At 42.4% G+C, this 16,865-nt stretch overlaps 3 protein-coding genes across 5 annotated transcripts; 1 reads left to right on the forward strand and 2 right to left on the reverse strand.

Moving 5' to 3' along the window:
* Positions 1 to 115: 115 nt before the first annotated feature.
* hsc70 (heat shock cognate 70) lies at positions 116 to 4,938 on the reverse strand. The gene is made up of 9 exons (XM_062398674.1): positions 4,785 to 4,938; positions 3,232 to 3,436; positions 2,855 to 3,060; positions 2,440 to 2,592; positions 1,802 to 2,357; positions 1,475 to 1,677; positions 1,174 to 1,372; positions 811 to 1,043; positions 116 to 627 (listed from the first exon to the last, which is right to left on the reverse strand). Exons 2-9 carry the CDS (start codon positions 3,434 to 3,436, stop codon positions 433 to 435), a joined length of 1,950 nt encoding a protein of 649 aa, XP_062254658.1. The 5' UTR covers positions 4,785 to 4,938; the 3' UTR covers positions 116 to 432.
* Positions 4,939 to 5,731: 793 nt separating this feature from the next.
* Positions 5,732 to 12,146, reverse strand: si:dkey-238d18.4 (TBC1 domain family member 15). Its single transcript, XM_062398677.1, has 10 exons — positions 11,690 to 12,146; positions 10,166 to 10,351; positions 9,890 to 10,008; positions 9,313 to 9,416; positions 8,269 to 8,336; positions 7,996 to 8,142; positions 7,593 to 7,683; positions 7,342 to 7,490; positions 7,105 to 7,246; positions 5,732 to 7,016 (listed from the first exon to the last, which is right to left on the reverse strand). The coding sequence occupies exons 1-10, from the start codon at positions 11,904 to 11,906 to the stop codon at positions 6,848 to 6,850; spliced, it is 1,392 nt and encodes a 463-aa protein (XP_062254661.1). The 5' UTR covers positions 11,907 to 12,146; the 3' UTR covers positions 5,732 to 6,847.
* A 16-nt stretch (positions 12,147 to 12,162) lies between these two features.
* Positions 12,163 to 16,174, forward strand: LOC133964530 (uncharacterized). Of its 3 annotated transcripts, none has more exons than XM_062398680.1 (10): positions 12,163 to 12,277; positions 13,610 to 13,681; positions 13,830 to 13,890; positions 13,981 to 14,352; positions 14,458 to 14,484; positions 14,590 to 14,628; positions 14,743 to 14,857; positions 15,008 to 15,082; positions 15,318 to 15,399; positions 15,499 to 16,174. In XM_062398680.1, exons 2-10 carry the CDS (start codon positions 13,658 to 13,660, stop codon positions 15,562 to 15,564), a joined length of 861 nt encoding a protein of 286 aa, XP_062254664.1. In that variant the 5' UTR covers positions 12,163 to 12,277; positions 13,610 to 13,657; the 3' UTR covers positions 15,565 to 16,174. The 3 variants fall into 3 exon arrangements, with proteins under 3 accessions (XP_062254664.1, XP_062254662.1, XP_062254663.1); XM_062398678.1 differs by lacking the exon at positions 12,163 to 12,277 and adding an exon at positions 12,988 to 13,066; XM_062398679.1 differs by lacking the exon at positions 12,163 to 12,277 and having other exon boundaries at positions 13,497 to 13,681.
* Positions 16,175 to 16,865: the final 691 nt, after the last annotated feature.

The following is a 16,865-nucleotide window of genomic DNA, read 5'->3' on the forward strand; positions in this document are numbered from 1 at the left end:
ATTTTATCATGTTTTTTTGTATTAATGAATATACTATATGAATTATCATGAGTGACTCAGAAATGTGACAATATATTTTCCAATTCAAAAGGACCACACAGCAGATCTTTCAAAATCAGAATCCCATTGATGATCTTTATTGGCTTAATGTTTAGAAATCACAGATATAGACTGGCAGCTTCATACAAATCCTCAGTGGAGAAATAGATGATGACAACAGCAAACAGATTGGTATTGTATCTTATGTGAGTGAATATTGTAAAATTGTGTAGCTGTCTGATTTAGTTGCTTAGATTTGTCAAATATCATCAAAGAATTTAAAGTTCAGATAAGCATGAGATCTAGTGTTTATAGTCATACTCTGGCTAAGAAAATAGGTGTAATACAGTGAGTGTGTGTTGGGATCTGAGATAAATCCACTGTCAGCAGTGTTTAGTCGACCTCCTCGATAGTTGGGCCGGAGGAGGAGCCACCTCCAGCTCCACCAGGGAAACCACCAGGCATCCCACCAGGCATCCCTCCTGGCATCCCTCCTGGCATACCACCCTGGTGCAGCTTTGTGATGATAGGGTTGCAAACCTTCTCCAGTTCCTTCTGCTGGTGATCATACTCCTCCTTCTCTGCCGTCTGGTTGACAGAAGGAAAAAAGACTTGATTGTTAGTGATGACTTAGTATAAAGACAATACTAAAGGGAAGTGGCAAATTGTGCTACATTTACACATGATACAATCTGCTTACACAATGTGAAGCAAAGAGGAAGCTCGTTTTGTTCTCTATGATGAATAATGGTTCACTCATTGGGTTTTTACCTGGTTCTTGTCCAGCCAGGCAATGATTTCGTTGCACTTGTCTACAATGGTCTTTTTGTCCTCGGGACTGAGCTTGTCTTGCAGCTTCTCGTCCTCCACAGTGCTCTTCATGTTGAAAGCCAAAGACTCAAGGGAGTTCTTGGCTGTAACCTTGTCTTTCTGGACCTCGTCCTCAGCCTTGAAAAGCTCTGCCTCCTGCACCATGCGCTCAATGTCCTCCTTGCTCAGCCGTCCTGTGGGGGGATGAAATAAAAAGCTCTGTACCTCCTATTCTCTTTTAGTTTTGGTGCAGAGTTAGCTTTTCAGCGCTCTAGATATAAGTATAGTTTTTAAGTATTTTAATTTACTGGTCATCTACTGTACCTTTGTCATTGGTGATGGTGATCTTGTTTTCCTTTCCGGTGCTTTTGTCCACTGCAGACACATTGAGAATTCCATTGGCATCGATGTCGAAGGTCACCTCGATTTGGGGGACCCCTCGGGGGGAAGGTGGAATACCAGTGAGCTCAAACTTGCCAAGAATGTTATTGTCCTTGGTCATGGCTCTCTCACCTTCAAAAACCTGAAAACAATGACTCAAATCATAATCTGTTGCATTTTCTTTACTTTAAACACTTTAATGGTCACTGGAGAGTAAACTGTTATTTCTTCAAGGTGTCTGTACCTGAATGAGCACACCAGGCTGGTTGTCTGAATAGGTGGTAAAGGTCTGGGTTTGCTTGGTGGGGATGGTGGTGTTCCTCTTGATGAGGACAGTCATCACTCCTCCAGCGGTCTCAATTCCAAGGGACAGGGGCGTCACATCCAGCAGCAGAAGATCCTGGATGTTCTCAGATTTATCACCAGCCAAGATGGCAGCCTGCACAGCTGTGAAACATTTTCAAATGGTGAATCTAATGCCACGATGACTGACATTTTTACCGTCTTTGTTACAAAAATAATTAAATGGCAGGAAAATAAGTATAAAACTAAATGTGCTAGAGGTATCTACCTGCACCATAGGCCACAGCCTCATCAGGGTTGATGCTCTTATTGAGTTCACGGTCATTGAAGAAGTCCTGCAGTAGCTTTTGAATCTTGGGGATTCGTGTGGAGCCACCGACAAGGACAATGTCATGGATCTGGGCCTTGTCCATTTTGGCATCCCTCAGGGACTTCTCCACAGGATCAAGGGTTCCACGGAACAGGTCGGCATTCAGCTCTTCAAAACGAGCCCTGGTGATTGAAGTGTAGAAATCCGTTCCTTCGTAGAGTGAATCGATCTCGATGCTGGCCTGGGTACTGCTGGAGAGGGTGCGCTTAGCACGCTCACATGCGGTGCGCAGACGTCGCACAGCCCGCTTGTTGTTGTTGATGTCCTTTTTGAACTTGCGCTTGAACTCCCCAATGAAGTGGTTGACCATGCGGTTGTCAAAGTCCTCACCGCCCAAGTGAGTGTCACCGGCCGTGGACTTGACCTCAAAGATGCCGTCCTCGATAGTCAGGATGGACACATCAAAAGTACCACCCCCGAGGTCAAAGATGAGGACATTACGTTCACTGCCAACCTGAAAGCCAATAGTTGAGACTAGTTACTGGAACATAGGAACATGAGAATAATTTAAGGTTTGCATTTAATTTGTTTATTACCTTTTTGTCCAGGCCATAAGCAATGGCTGCAGCAGTTGGCTCGTTGATGATGCGCAGCACATTGAGCCCAGCAATGACTCCAGCATCTTTAGTGGCTTGACGCTGGGAGTCATTGAAATAAGCAGGAACTGTGATGACTGCATTGTTGACCGTCTGTAAAGACAGAAAGACTTTGAGTCAATAAGTAGCCTTTGTGTACTCACACTGTTGAATGTTCATAGCAAGGCAGGAGGCCACAAGACAGAGAATGTGAGCGTTTGCCATCATTTTGCAGTATCATATCTTAGATAAGGTTAAATGTTATAGCAACAAATATTAGGTAGTGACAGTGGTATCAAACCATTGACACCCAAAATCTTCTCAAAACCAAATATTCATAGGTCAAACATAGTATAAGACACTTTTGATTAACTACCTTCCCAAGATAAGCCTCGGAGATCTCCTTCATCTTGGTGAGGACCATCGAAGAAACCTCCTCAGGGAAGAAGGTCTTGATCTCACCTTTGTACTCAACCTCCACCTTGGGTTTGGTTGAGTCGTTCACAACCTTGAATGGCCAGTACTTCATATCTGACTGCACCACCGGGTCGTCAAACTTACGACCAATCAGACGCTTAGCATCTGAAGTAGAAGAAACAAAACTTTGTAAGTCGCATGTTCAGCGTATACAAAATAAATAAAAGGGCTGCCTTTTCTTCTTCAGAAGGATTATTTATCAACACAGGGAGGAATGTAATAATGTTTTGATCTGTGTTTGTGAGCCTGTTGCCTCGTTGGTGTAGCGGTTCTCACCGAATACAGTGTTGGCTGGGTTCATGGCCACCTGGTTCTTGGCGGCATCTCCGATCAGTCTCTCAGTGTCTGTGAAGGCCACATAGCTGGGCGTGGTCCGGTTTCCTTGGTCATTAGCTATGATCTCCACTTTTCCATGCTGGAAGATGCCCACACAGGAATATGTGGTGCCTAGGTCAATGCCGACTGCTGGTCCTTTAGACATCTTTGATAAATGAAAGATACCAGTCAATAACTGTATAGCCCTTTAATTCCGTAAGTATTCATGTTGTTATGGTTTTGTACTTGGAATTAAAAAATGTATAAGCATTAATTAAAGCATGCACATGCACCTACAATTACACCAACATATAGGAAAAGTGTGCCTCTCCATCTTAGTAACATAAATCCTGATGCCGGCTAAGTGAAGCTCAGCTATTGGTGGCCTGGCCTCCATGGCATAGTGGATTAATATGCCTCCTGACATTATATACCAAATGACTATATCACGCTGGCCTCCCATTCCTCCACTGCTTCTCTCCCTCAGCAACATAACACTACAGTGTCTCAGGCAGGCCGGTGAAATGTGATTTACTGAACCTGATATAGTAATCTGTGTGTGTGTCTATTTTCCGACAGCTGCTTCTCAATCGCTTACAGTTACTATAAAAAGTATCAGCGTTTCTGCGTGGCAATGAATGGAAGGAGGCTACAAATTCATAGATCATTTATAAGTGACTGGTGGGCAAAAGCGCACCTGGTTCCTTTTCAAGCAAAGGACCTTGTGACTAAAGATACCCACAGAAACCTGCAGCTTTGAGGCGCACACTAAACCCATTTAATTTGTAAAGAACTCGACGAAGCCTCCTGTTGTCGCCCACCTTGAGACTTTACTTTGAAAAATAGTGGCAGGAAAGAAACTTTTAGAAGCAGAGACAAACACAGAGAATATATACTACACAAAAACACAAAGAACAAAACTGTCTTTAATTCAAGTTTAAATACGTTTGATGGTTTCTCTTTTATTATATTTGTCAAATGACTGAAAGTAAAAATTCGAATGCCCCAGAACAGCTGCTACTTGAGAAGATTATTGAAATATCACTCGTTGTCCAGTTGTGTAACACGAGGCAGAAAATGCTGACACGGTTCCTTCACCTCCTGCCTACACCCACATCTGAAACTCTCCACGTGCAGGGCAAAAAAACAGCCATGCATGTAACAGCACTGAGGCCTATGGCAACGTGATACATGGACAGGGGTTTATATTAGATTCGGTCAAAGCCACACTGTATAGTTAATGCAATTCACTAATTTGTTCTAGCTGAGGCAATCCTGAAGAGGCGAGATCCCATTCGACTGTGTCTGAGCTGTGAAAGGAATCATTCAAACTGTCACAGTGTATGTATTGGAAGGGATTCTGCTTCAGCTCCTCATGCCATTGTTTGACAGAAGCCATGCACGCCTCTCTTCTGTGGGAAATCCTCTCACATATGGCAGTTTAGCTTTTAAAGCAGCAAGCAAGACAGACGAGGAAGCCAGGCTCAACGCAAAGCTTCTTACAGACAGTTTACCTTGCTCTTTCAGATCCTCACAACTTGGGAGTTCACTAAGTTCAAGTGGTGCTTTCTTTTTCGCCCAGATCTCAACACCCACGTCTGAGCTCCTCTGCTTTCCCTGGCAGGCGGACTAAGAGGGCGAGCGTCTCTGCTCTCGAGTGTTTATAGAGCGCTGCGCAGGGACGGCTCATCGGGGTGTCAGGTGACTCCACCAAGGAAAGTTCTAGGCCCACGGTTCTCCTCGTTGCCTAAATTTGGTTTACGGCTGTAGCTGTAATTCTGCTAAAGGGGCTTTGATTTGACATCTCAGCTAAACGTGTCTGTATTGAAGCACTGAGAAAGTAGTTTATGAACATTGATAATGTTGTCCACAGGTTGTCCCACACTTTGGACAGTGCTGCGCGCCCGATGATGTTTTCCCAACTTGCCTTTGAGCCAATATGAAAATCTCTGGAAAGAAAACCTTTGCAATCAAATGAACAATCAGTGTTCCAGTTATTAATGCATGATAGAAACAGAATAAGGTTGCTCACATGTTTAGCTCACTTTAAAAGTACTGATGGTTCGTTGAGTTTACCTACTGTAAGTATGACTTTAGTACATATATAGCACATCAGTGGCATGCGGTGGTAAGAGAAGGTCAGGCCATCTGTGAGCAGTGTTAGAGACACGTGTATCTCACGTAATCTCATGTCATGGTTAGTGGTTCAAGATATCTTCGAAGGATTGGGTGAACAGGAAGCAGAATTGAGTAATTTACTGAATTAAATTGTTACCTTTCAACCAGACTGTAAAAGTTTCATATGGTCGATCATAAAGTTCTATAATAACCTGCAGAGAATACCTGATGTAGCTTGTCTGTTTCTTACTAAATAGGGCACAGTCCCTCCTGCCTACTGTAAGTGCAGCTTTGATAGAGAAACTGGCCTACTGTTTCCACAAGTGGGCAATAAATGACAAAATGAATGCAAAATCACTTTTATGGCAGTTCAGAGATAAGGAGAAATACCACTTCTACTTTGGTATTGTACAATCCACATCTGGTCTTTAGCTATCAGGTCAAGCACTGTCTACAGGGTTCCAAGGGAGAAGAATCCATATTATGTCTGCTTCTAGTAATTATACATTTTTGGAAAGTGGATCATAACTGCAGTTGTCCTGTGTTGTTGTATTTTTCTTCATTGATATGCAGAAAGTATTACACATGAGGCATTTGTCAGTGGCTCGGTTTTGAATGAAAAAAGTAAAACTTATGACCAACAGGAAATAAGTGAAACAGGCCAAGACGTATTTCTGCACGATTCCTCCACGGCTTACAAGCTGGATGTCTATTCTTGTTACTCTATTACACATCTGCCATTTGGCATTAGATTCACTCTAAGTAACTGCCACAGCCACCACCTGTTGTGACACGCCACATATCAGTATACACACTTGTCTGTCAAGTAGTGGTTTCCTTCTGGCAGTTGGTGGTTGCGTAACACAGAAAAATATTTGCAAGGTCCAGCATATAAGATTTAGTTGAAAGGGTTCTATTGGCCGAAATTAAATATAAAATAATCCTAGTGATGTTTTCAATGGTGTGTTTCATCTAATTTATATTAATTGTTGTTTTCTTGAACCTAGAATGTACCCTTTATATTTAATATCAGGAGAGGGTCCTTTGTACGGAGGCCACCATATTTTTTACAGTAGCCCAAACTTGAAACACTAAACACCTTCTAAACAAAATGTAATTTCACCACTAGATGTCCCTAGATTCTACACATTGAACCTTTAAATCTTTGATCCTGAGTATATGACACACAAAGCCTTTCATATTCATGATATAGGAGGACAACCAGAGTGACTCAGAATGGGTGCTGATTAACCTCAATACAATAAATACTGTACATTGATATAATACACAGAAAAACACATTTAGGTAAAGCAGCAATCAAAATTTCAGTGCATTTCCCTCAGAAATAAAACCTTTGTGTTTATGTGCCATCACAACTCAAAATAGGGATTAAATAGTGTGTCCCATACTTTCCATGTTTCATAAGAGTTCTTAAGATCAAGTGTTAAAATAGCAGCTATCACCTCAACACAAATAAACTGCGGATTTGATAGAGAAAGTCCTCTTCTTCCCGTTTGTGTTCCCTGCAGTGTCCATTCATGTAATCCCAAGCGCAGCGTTTGCAGTAGTTGTAGAAATGCTGCTCGGCTTTCTTCAGCGTGCTATTCAGGTCCAGTGTTCCGTGAAGGCTGCATAAAAATAAAAACACTTGGAACCCATTCACAAATGCACAAAATTCTGTGATATTGTTGTTGGCGTCTTAGTGTACAGACGAACCTGGTAGTGAACTGGATGAGCTGCACTTCGTCTCGACACTGCAGCAGAGACTCCCTGTTCTCTAGCAGGATGGCTGCACAGATGAAGAGCTCAAAGGTGAAGTCAGTATTGACGGCCTGCAGCTCTGACTCTGGACTCTCCTCTGCAAACATTAAGCAGCAAAGAGATTCCACTACTTGTCTGATGTCTATGAGGCAACTTTCCTGTGCTTAGACGGTTTTGACTTCTGTGTTTCACCTGTGCTGTGTTTCTGTGCCAGCCGCTCCTGATACCTGGCTCGGTCTACTTGCTGGGAGATGAGCTCCAGGTGGTCACAGCTCAGGATCTCGAACAGGCGCAGTGCGTCGCTGTGTTCAAACTCCCTCTGGAAACCCAGCAGCAGCCACCTCGAAGAAGGGGCAACAAATGCACAAATATATATGTGCACTTGGGATAAACACTAACAGCCTTACATAGAAAATTATTAGAGAACAGTGCCAAAGATCTACCTGTGGCAGAAGGTGAAGCTCTCCATGCTGTCTGTGACTAAGTGAGTGTAAAGCTGTGGGTCCAGTTCCTTCAGCAGGGCTGCCTCCAACTCTAAAATGACATTAAACAAAACTCTTTAAAATATATATAATACATTAAGTAGAATTAACAAATCTTTAAATTGAAAACATACATGACATTTTGTTGTAATTGTCTGCACTACAACCAACTTCTTATCATTGCACAATTAAGCCATTGATGAAAGCTTTAACTTATCTGATCTCAAGTGAATTGGAAATATAATACGTTTTCAATATCCTTCTTTTACCACTAGAGGTCATGACTTCTATTACACATACATATATCTTGGAAACCACAGCTAACATATGCATGAAGATCAATTTCTTTGTGGTATAACCTAACCTATTTTTCTGAGCAGACCATCGGCTCTGAAATCCTTGGAGAATTTCTCCATGTAGCAGGAGAAACTCCAGAACGTGTCAACCTCCGAGTCAAGAACCTCCAGGAACCGGCTGCACAGGTCATTCATTCCCTGGGCATAACTGACCTCTGGGTCATCGGTCAAGACAAGAGGTGCACAAAGAAACAGTCCATGTATTTATCAGCGCAACAAACAGCCTTTAATGCAGTCTGATGTAGTCAGTGTCATGAGATGGGATTGTTTCAGTTGTTTACCTGGATGAAATGCAGCGTAAGTGATGAGGATATCTCTCAACACCAACAGATTACCTGAACCTTCACCCCTGAACACAGAGAAGGGAGCAGCAGGAGTTAAAACACTGGATAAATGTGTTTGAAGAGCATAGTATAGACATAAATGACTTATTTGTTGACAATCAACTCCTTTAATTATGGAACTCATCTGCAGAGAATAGATGATGTTCAGATAGTCGCTGCCTTTTAATTACAGATTAAAAACAATGAAACTTAAATTGTTTTGAACAGTTAACCCATTTTTATTTTTTACAGTTTTTCTCTTTCCTCTACTGTGTTATAGTGTTTTTTTGTGTATGGAAAATGGATAAAAGTCTGTATTTATATAACAATTTTCTAGTCTTAATGAACGATCAAAGCGGTTTACATTTTTGCCAGTCACATAAACACACACACACAAACTCACACACAAACACACACACACACACACACACACACACACACACAAACACACACACACACACACACACACACACATTCTACATCTTTGTGCAGCACTTTCTCCATTATAAACCACTCATAGCCTTAGACAGCCGTCAGGAGAAATTTGGCCTTCGGTATCTTGCCGAAGGACACTGATGCATGCGGAATGGATTAGATATGGATCGAGCCTTCTAGTAAGTGGGCGACCCGCTCTATCCCCTGAGCCACAGCCGACCCCAAAGTTAACTGCAAAGTTAGAACGCCTAAAGTCTGAGCCACAGAAAACACTGCTCCTGAAAGACTGTGTCAGAAGTAACGCAGTGACATTTGACATTTGATATAAGTTTTATAAGTTGATCGTAAAACAAATTTTGTTCCTCAAAACTCAAACTACAATTTCAACTTTCGCTCCCTATTATTTCTGTATTGTACATGCTTGGGTTCAGGAGAAGCAGACGGTTCTGGGGTCCTGAGGGACAGGAGAAAACTTTGATCTCTTTGATTGCTGTTAAAATTGATTCATGAACTTTTGTTCATGAATCAATAATAAATAATAAATCAAAATGGCTGACAGTCACTCACTGGTAATAGCTCAGGTCTCTGTTAGTTCTCGGTGCATCCTTGTCAATGATTCGTGTGGCTTCCCTGAGCTCCACTGGGTCAAACGTGACCCGCTCGAATAATATCTGTTCACAGGAGGGAAATGTAGACATAAATGTATTTTCACCATAACTGATCATTATCACAGTGTTATCAGCTTTAAAAATATATATATATTTTCATTATTTTCTCCTTTCTTTGCACCAGAACTAGGGATATGTGTGAACTGTAATCTTGTGGTAAGCCAACACTTTGAAAGAGTAGTTCTGTAAAGCTCCATGTGAAGTAGGACATTCTGAGATCACAGAAAACGTCAGCTGACATAAAGAGGTCGACTGATACCTTATGTAAATACATGACGAGCAGTCAAATAAGATCCTGTTGTGTAATTTACCTAAACATACACTCCTCCCTTCTACAACAACTGAGCTTTTCTCTCCCAACAAATAGCCAATGGGAACTTATTAGAAGGAACTACGGAAACTAAGTAACAGAACCAAAGCAGAAAAGCAAACGTTATAGAAAAGATCAAATTCAAACAGTTTATAATTATACTGACCTGTGCCTGAAGCTGCAGGAAAGCCAGTCTGTCCCTGACCTCCTCTGTCTGGTCCTGGGTCTGTTGCTGGGACTCCAACTGCCTCTGGTCAAAGTAGCTGACAGCCGCGACCAGCTCAGCTACAATGGAGACAGGTTCATATGGTCATCAACATTAAAAAAAAAAAGAGAAAGAAGGGCAGAAACACAAGTAGAATAATAAATATGAAAGGGAGACGCACAGAGGAGACATCAGACTTTTCATCATGGCAGAGTTAATATGTGTTTGGGTCTTTACGGTCGGTGCCGTTGAGATGCATCCGCACAGACGAAGGGAGGAACTGCTGCCATTTTGTTTTCATGACCCGGTATCGAACGACCAACTGCTCCTGCAGCAGAGAGCGCTCTAAAGCCGTGGAGCTGCACGGGTACATCCCGAACAGGAAACGCCACACCAGGCCCCGCTCGGAGGGAGACACACCACCTGGACAGCGATTCAAAAAATACTTTTAGAGTGATCAACACATAGTGAGCAATTAAGCAGAGCTTTCCAACAAAGACTTAACAATGATCATTCAACCAATCATGACCAGATCAAAACAAATCCTGAGTGGATCACATGGCAAGACTTAACTCTAACATCATTGATCCAAAATGTAGTCAACTTTGCCCTGCTTCTTCTTATGTAATGTTTTCTTCTGCAAGTTCTTTAATCTTTGGATTCCACGTTTGTAGTTGGAATGTGCATAAAGGTCAGAGGGCCATGGAGAAGGAGGGAGCTGTTTCCACATTCCTGCTCATAGATGCGAGATCCAGTGTGATGTTTAACCACACTAAGATCACCCCAGTACTACTTACTGTCTTGTGTCTGAGAGACAGGGCAAGTTGAATTAGGACTGTGTGTGTATCAGTTTTAACAATGCAGTCCCCAATCCAGAGTTATCCTTGTTTCTTAGTTTCACACACTGAGTGTTGAATCTCATGTGATCATAGTGTGCTTCTCCGAAATGTTCTATGATCGCCTGTTGTTTTATCTCAGTAGTCATGCTGGGGTTCTTGGCTGGAGGGGCTCTGATGCACAAAAGAGTGTTCCATTTTAAGGAAAGGTTTAGTCTGTGGCTCAGCCAGTTTCCTGAGGCAAAGAATCACTTGACTCCCTCTCGGGCCGCAGGAATGATCACAAGCCATTGATGCATCCTGACATGTGATCATAGAAATCCAAGTTGAATAATCTGCTGCATAACAAATAATGCTAAAAGGAGCACTGTTGTATTTTTGAGGGGAATAAAACTAGTTATTTAATCTGTAACAAAAAGCTAATAAATGCAGAGACCAATGCAAAAGAAGGTTTCTATCAGGCCTCATGCAAAACAATATTCAATATGAGAAATACCTAAAGACTTTAATTTGAATGTGCTCATCATTAGTTTCTACTGTAATAAGTAAAAGTTTATTTAGGAGATTGCTAGCAATAATTATGGGTGCATGTGCAAGAACGTGATTGTTCAAGGTGCATTTCCACATGTGAGATGGTTAGTTGGTTGGTTGGTTAGTTGGTTGGATGGAATCGAAAGATTGATTACTATTGCTGTAAGAGTAGCAATAACATTTATCATAGATAGATAGATAGATAGATAGACAGACAGACAGACAGACAGACAGACAGACAGACAGATAGATAGATAGATAGATAGATAGATAGATAGATAGATAGATAGATAGATAGATATATAGATAGATAGATAGATAGATAGATAGATAGATAGATAGATAGATAGATAGATAGATAGATAGATAGATAGATAGATAGATAGATAGATACCGTTTTTGAATATATGCATCCTCAGTCTTGACTCGTCCACCCTGCCCTCGGCGTCCATGATCCCCGGCAAGGTGAGTCGTGCGGCGGACAGAGCAGGAGAGCTCACCGCCGCTACCCTCCTGCGGGAGCGGACATCTGGCTGGCGACTGTCCGATGATGGGCTCCTCTCCTGCTCCACCGCTTCCTGCCACGGACTCCCGTCATTCAGGCTGTCCATGTCTGGCAGTGTTCACACTGAGACCTCCAGCAGGAGCTGAGACCTGGAGGCAGACCGGTCATCGGCCTGTGGCCCCCTGCGCCCTCCCCACGAACATCTCTCCCTGCGCGCGGCTGAGCGCAGTCACCAGGAGCGACTTCCTCCAACAGGTGAGAGTCAAGATCCAGATCTCCAGAGCTTCGGGAAGACGATTCCCCAGGAGAAGATGTGCAGCCCGTTGTTGAGTCTCGTTCAGCTGGGAGTCACATGACCGCACCCGGAGAGCAGAGTTTGGCCCACATTCCAGGTGGAGACTTCAGTGCCAAAGTTCAGTCCAGGTCTGTGAGCGGCAGATCTCACTCCACCCAGTGGTTCGAACGCGCAAAGCACAGGTTTGGCACAGCAGCGTGTGGTACAACAAAAAACCAACACCACCTTTCAACACATGGGTATAATATCACAGCCAGGGCCGTCCAGAGACATTTCGGGGAGCAGGTGCTATAGACCTGCTCCACCGGTCGAGTAGGATGGCCACTCACCCACACTGAGTCTAAGGACATCCTACCTGGTTTATCTATAATCACACAATATCACAAAACCATGATAAAACAAGACCCTCTTGCCTTTACCTGAACAGTAAGCAGTTGGGTTGTGCTTTAATTATACTCTTGCAGGATATAATTGTGGCATTCATTGTCATTCCATCTGCGCTGTTAAGTTGACATCCCTATCTGCGGGAAAGGTCTGACATGGTACAGGCTTCACGTATTTCACTTTGACCTTGCGGATTGCTGTGGTTTAGCAGGTGGAGCTCCAGTAATCAAATTAAAGTTACTTGTCCAAGTGACTGTGCGTTACTATTTTGGTATTTGTGGTTAAAAAGCTGGGCACGTCCTGCGGCTGGGGGAGCAGTCGCCCCATCGCCCTCCTCTCCACGCCGCCGTAGGCTCAGTGTGCGGCACGCCTCGACGGTTTTTTTTGTTTTTTTTGGGGGGGGGGGGGGGGGCGCGGGGGTGTCCTCGTCTGCGGCGTCACTGGTGCGGGGCCTTTCCTTCTCTCGGGCCGCACGACATCGACTCTCGACGCGTGTCGGTCCCTTCTCGCGGATCACCTCAGCTACAGCGCCCGTTAGGGGGACCCTCCGTTCGCGCGGGGGGAACCCTTCGGTGGTTTCTAATAAAGTGAGTGTTGGCAAAACCGATTGTCATTTTAATGTTGAGGCGGCGGGGGCGTTGTCAGCAGCTGCTGAATGTAGCTAATAAATTAACTTGTAATCTAACTTAGTTACTTTTAAAATCAAGTAATCTGTAAACTAACTAAGCTACTTTTAACATCAAGTAATCTGTAAAGTAGCTAAGTTACATTTTCAAAGTAACTGTGGCAACACTGGTGAAGGAGGTGTGATAGAAAAGCGCTGCAGTGTATGTGTGAATCTTATTTATGAAGTGTAAAAAAAACTGTGAACTTTGAGTGGATGTTAAGACAAGAAATGTAAAATAGAACTGCAGTTCATTTAACTTATAAAAACTTCTTCCATATCTCCACATTTCATAGTAATGTAGTGGATACTTTCCCCGAATCAATGAACACGCAAGATCAACATGAATCAAGATTTTTATAAGACATTCACCCTCAAGCTAAACCAAGAGAAAGTCAGCGTTAACTTAACTGTCATAACTTCCCTTTTTTTTTCTTTTGTGCAATTCATCACCTCTAAACAACAGGAAACACACCCAATGATTTCACTAACATCATGAGCATTTTCACAACGCATGGAGCCTCTGGTCCCTCTCACAGTGAGTATTTGCCTCATGATGTGAAAAACTGAATATAATATAATACAGAACGATTTTGGTTCCTATATGTGTTGGACACTGCTGCTGTTTATAAGGTTTCAGGATTGTGATGTGAATTAACTTAAGAATGTTTTTTTTACTGGATCAGATGAAGCTGCCGGCTCTAATTTATCTGAGTCTCATATTGATCCTGACCTCCTTCTCAAAAGGTGGGAGACATGTTGTGTTTTAAATATGATCTTATGAAGTTTATACTTAGTAAATCCATATGTAAACACTGGGTTTGGTTTTGAACACAGGTCAAAAATGGGATATCAATCTCGATCAACGCATTAATGCAACAAAGGGCTCAACTGTGATCATACAGTGCACATTTACTTATCCGAAAGAATACCACACCAGTGGTGTTCTGGTTTACTGGAAAAGACGTGAGAGAAGCAGCTTCAATACCGGAGACAATGACAAAAACCAGTTTGTCTGTCATACGAATGAAACGTTCGTGGTGGAGAAATACAGAGGAAACACAAAGCTAATCGGAAAAAATGATGAAGGAAACTGCTCCCTCAAGATTCGGAATGTCACCTACAATGAACCGAGTCTCTATGTGAGACTCATCGCAAAGGGTCAAAACTACAGCTTCGTAAGGAAACCTGTGTCCATTTCAGTGTCTGGTGAGAATATCGGCAAAGTTTTTTATATATGGTCTAAATTATGCTTTTATTCCTGAGAAAAGTCAAATTAAATGAACACTTCCCATGTTTCTTCTACTTGGCCAGGTGTTGCACCTGTCTTTCCCAGCCAAGGTAAGATAAACAAGTTATAATATGTATAATGTTTCATATCACAACAGATTACAAAGATTATAGAATGTAATCTAATTAACTAATTATTTTTGTGTTTTTTTGAAGGTACAAACCCCCCATTATTCACCGTCGAAACCACAATCAGTAAGTTTTTTGCGTTTACTTCAAACAAATATTTATCACGTGAAAATCTTTAATTCAGTCGTTTTTGTCTCATAGAGAAGATTACGGTTCTCAGTGGTTGTAATTTCCCCACAGTACCTATGATCGAGGACAACTCAACCCTGTATGCAGCCATCACTGTTCCACTTTCTGTTCTTCTCCTCTTTGTCGTCGTCGTTGCTGCAGTTTGCTGTCACAAAAAGTGCAAAAAGTAACATCACTTTTATATCGTTTGTAAATTGTACGTAAAAGTATTTGCCACTGATCCTGGGGTTATCCTCAAGTGCCTTTTTTTTTTTAAAGCTTTGCATTTCATTCATAACCACGTCCACAAACTTTCCGGCTTTACTCCTTTCTACAGGTCACAATCTTTCACCAGGGAGGAATCTGGATACTATGCAAATTTTAGCAGAGCATCAGAGGACCCAGCCCAAAGGTATGTTTTATGATACAGTTATTTAATCACAACCCAATGTTATTTTGCATCGTTATTTTGTGTACGTGAGCAATACAAGAGTGAAAGTTTCGCACCAGTCACATAAAACCTGAAGATATTTGTGGATAATTCTGACTCGCATGTGAAGTGACACATTCTTCTTGACACATCTGTGATCTCCTCTCTCTTCTTTCTGCTCTACTAGAAACCAAACAAGTTCATTTTGTCTTTTCAGAGTGGTATCCTGTGAAAATCAACAAAGCAAAACATTTTCTGAACCGAAAAATATTGATGAGCCCATCTACGCCAACACCGAGGTACAATACACCAACTCAATTTGTTTTGTACTGTCCGAAGAAAAAAGTAGCTAACACAATAATGGCTGACCTAACTGTGACATTCTTGTGTCTTTGCAGGCCCTTACAGATCAGGTGGAAGAGGATCACGTACAAAATGTGTACGGAAATGTAGATTACTCATAATTTGCACAATAGCTGAATTTCATAATTCTATTTAGTCTTAAACCTTTGTCTCAATTGCAACCTTTGAATTCTGCTTTGTTTGGGGTTTTGTTCATGTATGTGAAACATCCTCTAGTTCAGGGGTTCTCAAACTTTTGCAAGCTGGGCCCCCCCAAAGCTGGTAAGGGGTAGTTGGCCCCCCGCACCGCCCACCACCACCGCCCTCAACTACACCACAATATATAGGTAAATAGATAGTTTGGAGACAGTGCTATGCTTGGAGATGGTGGATTGTTGTTGCTGGAGGCCATCACGTTTACCTTTTAAAGAAGTCCACAGGCTTCTCTTTCAAGTCGGGGTGTTTGGTGTCGATGTGCCTTTTTAAATTGCATGGCTTCATGTTGTCATTTGCCAGCACCTCGGCACACAAAACACACGGAGGACTTTGCTCAGTTGTGCCAGTGACGGTGAAACCAAACTGCAAATAGGTCTCGTCATATTTGCAAAGCTTTGGCTTCTTCGCAACTGGCGCATCAGTTGCCTGACTTTTATGAATCAGAAACTTGTCCATAGATGTGTTTGTTAGCTGATACAGTGTGTGTGATGTTAATAAAGTTCTAATTGCAACGTTGTGGTCTTGTGAGTGTGTTTGTATGTGTGGCTGTTAGCGACTTGAACACGAATAATGAGTAAGGCTGTGCTAGGCAATGGTTACTAACAAAACGAACAGTACACAATGTAGACAGGGACAGCACAGAATAGTATTCAAGTGCTGGTGTTTTTTTTTGTTGCAAAATTGATGATTGAAGATGTAAAGGTAGGTGTAGAAAAGGGCTAGCTGCAGCTGGAAGAAGTTAGCTAGCTAGAAGGCTAGCTCTTGGGGCTATGAGCTTTCACCAACCAGTGACAGGTCGTCGTTTTTTTTTTTTGTCTGTGACATTGCGCCCACCTGGAGAGTGCCACCCCCCCCCCCCCCCCCCACACACACACACACACACACACACAAACACACACTTTGAGAACCACTGCTCTAGGCCATGGAAGTTTAACTGTGTGTCATAATGTTATTGCAGAACCAGCAACTACCGGCTTATTATTTATAATTTTCTGGCTTACTGTTGGAGAGACGTTGAGCGGCCGCCCAGTAAAGGTTTGAAAATGTGATCTTGTTTTTTTTTGTATTACCCAGATGTTCCCTAAAAATAAAACGGCGTTTTATCGTGTCAGCATGTTCCTTACTAGAACTACATAGACTCTATCCAGTTCTGCTCTAAGGACCCTGAACGACCACAAAGATACTCAAATTCACTAAAAGGAGACAT

This window comes from Platichthys flesus, chromosome 11, assembly GCF_949316205.1.
Source record: "Platichthys flesus chromosome 11, fPlaFle2.1, whole genome shotgun sequence".
Lineage (NCBI taxonomy): Eukaryota > Metazoa > Chordata > Actinopteri > Pleuronectiformes > Pleuronectidae > Platichthys > Platichthys flesus.